We start from the raw sequence: 7,500 nt of genomic DNA, 5'->3' as shown, positions 1-7,500 counted from the left end.
TTAGAGCACACATTAATATCTTGATTTTTCATTTTCATTTATTGTTTTGTTATTTAAATGACACTGCTGACTGTTGGCAATGATTGTTCATAGTGGATAATAATAGGCCTACGTATAACACGTACTTTGAGCGTGCATAGGCTATAATAGTCTAATAGTAGCCTAATAATAATAATAATAATAATAATAATAATAATAATAATAATAATTCTTTACAACAATAATTATTTTGTTGGATTTGCTGTTTTCACGATCGTACTGTTGCAATTGTAAAGCGTTTTAGCTGTGTGGTTGTCTGATAATGTAAGCTAAAACTGAACTTAAAACAAACAAACAAACAAAAACTTGATATGTAGACTGCTGTCGCGTGCCATGTATCCTCAGACTGAATCATAAGTGTGTGTGCCACTTTGGGACTTTACGTATAGGCGCGTGGGGGAGTCGCTGTTCAAAGGGGACGGTGCTGAAAGCACGCAACGCACCGCCGTCAATGAGCTCAAATACATCCCATCCCATAACACCGCGGGCAATAGTCTGCTTTTATTTTATTTTTTTAAGCGATACATATATACAAAAATATATACAAAAAAATTGGTTACACTTTTTTTTCTTGGTTCTCAGGATGAGATACATTAAAGGGAGTAAGGTGACCGCACAAGAGCGAGTCCAGACGCGGCGTCTGTTTTTGGAAGACTAAAATCCTTGCCATCGTAAACTGAGACACACACACACACGCACACACACACACACACACACACACACAACACTGTGCAACTGCATCCACACTTCATGCCAGTGATCTTTCTCTATCTCTTTTTACCGTCGGGTTTTCAGAGAGAGAAAGAGAGAGAGAGAAAATCTTTGGGCAGCCTTCCAACAAAACAATTAGGCATCTTCCCCCAGTTTCATGGGAATCCAGGGCCCCCTCTATCTCGCTAATGACCATCTTCCCCCCGCCTCCTCCTCCTCCGCCGCCGCTACACTGTGCAGGACCGGGGCCGGGCAGCACTGCTGCAGCTGGGCCCGACCGAGGCAAGGCGGCCAAGTTTATGTTCTCTCCGGTGGTCCCGGTGTGATGGAGGAGCATGCCACATCTCTCTGATGTATAGGGTGAGGGAGGGCGCCTCGCGGAGGAAGTACAAGGGACACTCTTATTGCAACACTCATCTATTAAAAACGGCCGAAAATCTAGGGGGGGGGGGGGACTCGCAAAAGAGGGAGATGGATTTGTATAGATGGACAAATGTATGGAAAAATACATTGCTGTATGCCCTTTGATCCCCGAGGTTATAGGCTATCACAGGTCAGCCTGTCACAGAAAACATTGGATTCCTGCTTTGAGCTAGGCCTATTATAAAACGCTGTACTCGAAAGACTACTTGCCTAAAATAATCCATGGGAAATTAATAGGGAGGTGCCTTGACCCATAACGGACACGGAGTCAGCAGGCTATGCACTTCTTGGCAGAAATGGACCTTTGGGGACATTTGACAATCGTTGTTGCGCAGACATATTGTGCCAATCAGCCAAAGTAGCCGACACAATATTTCCCAGACGTGATGATTTAGTTTGAACAGCAATGGCCGTGGTTAAAAGTGAATAAGAATGGCTGGAAAGGTCAAAGATGTCAGTTTATGTCTTAACTTGATAGTGACAACCGTTGAATTAGTCCAGGGAACTGCAAAACATTTACTCAGAGGCGACCCAAAGTATGTCTTCATGAGAAAAATATGCACTGTATTGTCCAGTAAAATGCGCTGATGGAATCAGCCGGTGGAGCAGCACTCCTTGCAATAACACCACTCTATGATAAACGGCGACGAGTTTGTTATGGTCTTACGCCATTTGTGGCGGTCGGGCCCGGGGGGCCTCTCTTGATGCTCGTAAGTTTTTTTTTTCTTTTTCGTGTGAATGCAGGGGCTTTTTATTTTAGTAGGCTATACACACACCACGGCAGAAACAGAGACGCAGGTCCAGGCGCAAGGGCTAGCCTACCTCTCGTCAGGGGCTACTCCCCTCTCCAGCGCGGGCTCGAGGAGAAGTGACGCATAAATATCTGTCCAGGCAATGTAAACACTCGCGGTCACAACCCCGTGGAATTAAACAACCAAGTCTGGGGCAGGATTAGCAGTCGCGCGCAGATTTACTGTTTTTAAAGAATCGACTGACCTTAAACAATGTGTGTGCAGACACACAGACGCACACACATGCAGAGAGAGAGAGAGAGAGAGAGAGAGAGAGACGTAACACGTTGGCACTGCAGTTCTTGTCAGGTATACTTGGCTTTTGGGGGGCGTTATTATTCCGGCGTCAAAGGATCTCTTGCTCTGGTCTAAAGCGATCTGTTTTCTCTTCTTAATGGTGGAAGTGATAGCGGTTATTTGTATAACTAATTGCAAGCATATCGCCGCAGCGCTCCGAACGTGGGTTTACCTCTTGCCAGTAAGAAAACAAATGGGCCTTGCTCTTATCTCACAGTCGAGTGGACCGCTTTCTGCAAAGGGTCGCTTCGTCTTCGAGAAATTCGAACTAAAAGAAGACAAAAGAAAACAGCTGTGGATATAAAGGTCATAGGGTCGACCCAGAACGCATTAATCACACTAACCCCTGCTTCAAAATCTTATTGAATTAAGTCCAAAGAGAAAAGCAAATCATTGCAAGATAACAATTGCCTTTTATTTGCAAAATTTCTATTTGTAAATGGGAGACACTGTGAATGTCGTGTGCTTTTAAGCAGGTGACAGTAGCAGTCCGGCGTTGAGATGCTACTGTCTATATCATTTAAAAAAGCGTTCAGAAAACTCTTGTTTACAAATACAAAATGGACAACATAAAAATCAAACAAGTCAAAATTGAGAGAAGAGTTATACAAAATTGCACATCCCGAACCAGCAGGACCATATAATAGCCTACGATTTTTTAAATATAAAATCATAAATTCTTCATACAGGAATGCGCGTGAGGTTAACCCCCAGTTATTCCCACTCGTGTCACTTTCAAAGGAGATGACATGCCGTTGCTGACGATGATGATAACAAATAGTAGAAGGGAGAGAATTTGAAAATTATGTCCCAGTCTTTGGAAAGTCCTTTTGAAAAGCTCAGGATGCCGTTGTACCACATAATCGAGGGGAGTTGAGCATCTCTTTCAGGTCATTCTCCGGTTTCCCCGCCACCATGAAAGGCCAAGTCTGCAAGCATAATGGGATGGGATGTAAAATACTTCATCTGTGTGCATGTATGTCATAGATGAAACAGTTTTTAATTTGTTCATTTACTTTAAGACAAATACGTTATTCTTGGGGGTAAAGTTAAAAAGAATATTTCGGACTAGGCCTCTGTGGCGGACAAGACACATGAACACAGGCCTTCCTGAAGCAGCCCTAGAGCTATAAAGGTCCGTTACAGCATCATAATAGACACACAAGTGCACACAATTTCAGGCTACAATTCAGCCATTGATTACAATGTTTACATAATGTAAACACTTAGGTATATCCTATAGATGAATCGCCTGTAGTTTTAGACAAAGGGTTGTGGTTTAAGGAAATGATGATGTTCTTACCAGATTAACGGGATGGATGTATCCGTTATCATATTTGTCATTGGCCAGTATTTGTCGGAGATGTGCTATGTAGCTGGAGGCCAAACGTAATGTGTCCAGTTTGGAGAGTTTAGTGTCCGCTGGCACCCACGGTAAAGTTGTCTTCAGCCGCGAGAAGGCTTTGCTGAGCACGCGCATCCTCGCTCTTTCCCTGGCGTTGGCCGCATTCCTCTGGACCTGTTTGCCCTCATGAGCTACGCCGTTAGGTGCGGACTTCCGCGAATTTGAAGTTTTCCTTCGTTTTGCAGATGTGGCGGTTCCGGTATGTTCTGGGGCGCCCGCGCCCTCGCAATTGGAGCTTTCCTCTGCGCTCTCGTGCGATGTGGCAGAGCTATTCCCCGAGCCGAACTTCAGAAGACCATCCAAGAGCTCTGCATCCTGAAAGTCGTCAACGTCGCTAATAGAACCCGTGGACATGGCTAGCGGGACCGATCGGGCGGAACTGATGGTAGGGGGCAAAGTCGGCGCTTAGAACATGTGTGTCGAGGGATGGGGACGTGTGTTTATCCAGTCATGAGCAGATGGAGGACGAGAGAAATCATGAGGCACGTACACTGTACAAGTCCCTTATTTATCCTGCGCGTTATGTGGGCGTGACCACGAGGCAAAGGAGGGTACCGTTATCTCCAGAAATTGTGTGAAGGGATACGTTGGCATGGACCCTGAAGCAGATCTAGATTTTGCATCATAAAATATAATCATATAAGACTTAGTAGGCCTAAGCATCTCTGATGGGCTCCTAACTTCGTGCGTACTGTGCGTTCTCTGACACCCGCCCTTAACGCTCAATACATTTTAGGCTGCAATGTGTAGGCTACTGCAAATAAGGGATTTATTATGTCTTTATAACACACGCTAACGAAAATGTTGTGACATGTTGTGAAAATTAAATGTGACATATTAATTTCATTTATTTATGTTCAGAGGATAGGCAAATACCCTTTTCAACTTGTAGGTGGCCTAACTATTATAGGTAGCCTAAATATGACAAATATGCAATGCATTCAATTAGGTGGTTATTCGGTTGTAATAAAAAAAGGGAAACATTTTTTGAATGGCTAAAATATAGTAAAAAAGGGGAAAAATCCCTTTACTAAGGTGATGTCGGTGAAAAAAGAACAAAATAGGCTAGACTTTTGCTCTAATGTAAGATACATTTCAGCAACAGGTAGCCTTCACTATAAAAATACAATTATTATAGTAAATAATAGTCTATCTTCTACTTTTTGTGAAATACCATCTGGTGTTGTAGCCTAATAACGAAAACAAATTAGTACAGAAGACAATTAGACTAGCCTAGCTATTAGACTAATTGTTATTTATGATTATTGGCGACATTAATGTTTTCTGTAAGTGTGCATTTTTAAAAAAATCGAAACTCGTTAATATTAAATGGTATTGTTGGTGTGTAAGTCGAATCGTGTTCGTGTTCGTTTACAGTCAAACCACCTGTTCTGCAAAAACAGGTGGATTCGATTCGTAGAAGTCAGGCGCTTGCGGTGAATATGGTAGTTTACCGACCAACATTGTTAATTCATCGGTTTGTATCTTCAGTCTTACAAGCCCCCACCGACACCATGTAACCTAATTACGAGGGAGGCCTGGCCCCGACTTTCAGCACCAAAGCTCATTTAATGGGCTCCCACGAGAAAAGACTAGGATGGCGCGCTGGCGCCTCTGGTAACGTGCGTGTAACGGATACCCCCGGCCCCCAAAGACACTGTTTGGCGTTTTCTATCATTCCACACCAGCCGTTGACCAATCCGCCCCCGGTCAAGCCAAAACATCAGGATCCCGAAAAGCCCCAAGGCAGGAGGTTAAGAGTCCGACAAGAGAAGCCTTTAACAAGGGCGATGACGGGTACGACTCACACGGTCTGCTTCAGGTGGCCCACTCCTGACTCTGAGCATTCTTTAACTTTAGTGCACGCGCTAATGGCTATCACGCCGACATGTGCCTGATAGAGTTACGCCTTCAAACTTAATATCAGGTCTTTCCATCTGCCCCGCGGTTGATGAAATGCTGAATTATTTTCAGTGGCGCTGCAGTGTAGAGGCTGCAACAATATGCGTCCAGCAAGAGGGAACTAATTCAAGGGCTTTCCGGTTTTCTGTCTTAAGGTGGCTTCGATCACTATCAAAATCATATACCTCATCACAAGATCACATCACACACGAAGTCATCTACAGAATATGAATGCAAGTGGTGACAAAGCTATTTCATTATTTCATTTTGTTTTTTGGTTATAGGGGAGCGCGGGGCACTGATAACACTCTCCATGTCTGTGTGTGTGTGTGTCTTGCCAATAATATAATAATTGCCTATACCTCTTTTTGTTAGTATGTTTTTTATCAATATTATTATGCAATAAAAACACATATCATACACATGAGAGAGCCTACGGATGAGAATGGGTGAAAAAAGAAAGGATGGAAAAGAAAACACAGATAAACACAAACAAAGATAAACACATGACTTTACAAATGCTGGCAGCAAACTCATATTGACTATATCATCTTCCCAGAAGCTCTTTAAGGCCAGGGGCTGCACTCATCCAGGCGATTAGACCTCTTTTGAGATCATCATGGCTTTAGAATGCATACCCTTACACAAATGCACCTCTCTCTCACACACACACATACACACATGCACATACACACACACACGCACACACGCACGCACAGAGAGAGAGAGAGAGAGAAAGAGAGAGAAAAAGAGAGAGAGAGAGGGAGAGAGAGAAAGAGAGAGAGGGGAGAGAGAGAGAAAGAGAGAGGGAGAGAGGTGTTTGGCAAGAGATTGTGGGGCATGACAAATTGCTGCACTGAGGAGGCAGGTATGTGTTAAGTGGAATTGGGTTGGTGCAGGGGTATCTCTCTCTCTCTCTCTTACTCTAGCTCATATACACACACACACACACATTTTGTGTCCTCTCTCAACGTGTCACTTTTATCAGTTTTCTCTCCTTCCCTGTCCCTATCCTGTGTCTTCCTCCTTCCCTCCCTCTCTCTCTCTCTCCCTCTCTCCCTCTCATCCCTCTCATCCCTCTCTCTGCCCCATCTCTTGGGTGGGCTGCGAATCAAAGCACTCAGGAAAGGAAAATAAAAAAGGGGGGAGCAGAGGGAGGGGAGAGGAGGAGGGGAGGAGAGGAGGATGGTGGGACACGAGATGGATTGTCCCTCTGATGCACTGCACAGGGAGACCAAAATAGCAACAATGATTCTCCAGCAGTTCAGTCCAGCTTTTAAACTCCCTCTGTCCTGCATCGCTGTGGGAACCCTCCCTGACCAGCGACTAACCTCGCAACCTCACACACACACACACCAACACATCAGAAATACAAGGAGGGAAATAGGCCTTTCTGACACACACATACATACGCACACATATAGCACACACACGCACACACACACACACACACACACATACACACACACACACACAGCACACACACACACATACACATAGCACACACACATAGCACACACACACACACACACACACACACATACACACATACACACAGACACACGCAAACACACACCTATACACATACACACACACAGAAACACACACACGCACACACACACACACACACACACACACACATACACATAGCACACACACATAGCACACACACACACACACACACACATACACACATACACACAGACACACGCAAACACACACCTATACACATACACACACACAGAAACACACACACACACACACACACACACACACACACACACACACTCATACTCATACACACACGCACACACTCATACTCATACTCATACCCATACTCATACTCATACTCATACACACACGCACAGTTTTTTAATATGCCATTATTATGACAGAGTACTTATGTTTGTTATACCTCTGATGAATAATGAT

At 44.2% G+C, this 7,500-nt stretch overlaps 1 protein-coding gene across 1 annotated transcript; it reads right to left on the bottom strand.

Annotated features, from left to right (window-relative positions):
* Positions 1 to 2,558: 2,558 nt before the first annotated feature.
* Positions 2,559 to 4,020, bottom strand: tcf21 (transcription factor 21). The gene is made up of 2 exons (XM_076272611.1): positions 3,565 to 4,020; positions 2,559 to 3,190 (listed from the first exon to the last, which is right to left on the bottom strand). Exons 1-2 carry the CDS (start codon positions 4,018 to 4,020, stop codon positions 3,101 to 3,103), a joined length of 546 nt encoding a protein of 181 aa, XP_076128726.1. The 3' UTR covers positions 2,559 to 3,100.
* Between the last annotated feature and the right edge of the window lie 3,480 nt (positions 4,021 to 7,500).

The sequence above is a fragment of the Alosa pseudoharengus genome, unplaced genomic scaffold (genome assembly GCF_046254945.1).
Source record: "Alosa pseudoharengus isolate Yale_2024_CS ecotype anadromous, Long Island Sound unplaced genomic scaffold, YU_APseudo_1.1 YU_APseudo_1.1_scf_7, whole genome shotgun sequence".
Classification (NCBI taxonomy): domain Eukaryota; kingdom Metazoa; phylum Chordata; class Actinopteri; order Clupeiformes; family Clupeidae; genus Alosa; species Alosa pseudoharengus.
This window is presented reverse-complemented; position numbering and strand designations above follow the sequence as displayed.

Coding starts and splice junctions, on each gene's coding strand:
- tcf21 (XM_076272611.1), bottom strand. CDS start 4,020: ATGTCCACGGGTTCTATTAGCGACGTTGACGACTTTCAGGATGCAGAG. Junction 3,191..3,564: donor ACATCCATCCCGTTAATCTG/GTAAGAACATCA, acceptor TTATGCTTGCAG/ACTTGGCCTTTCATGGTGGC.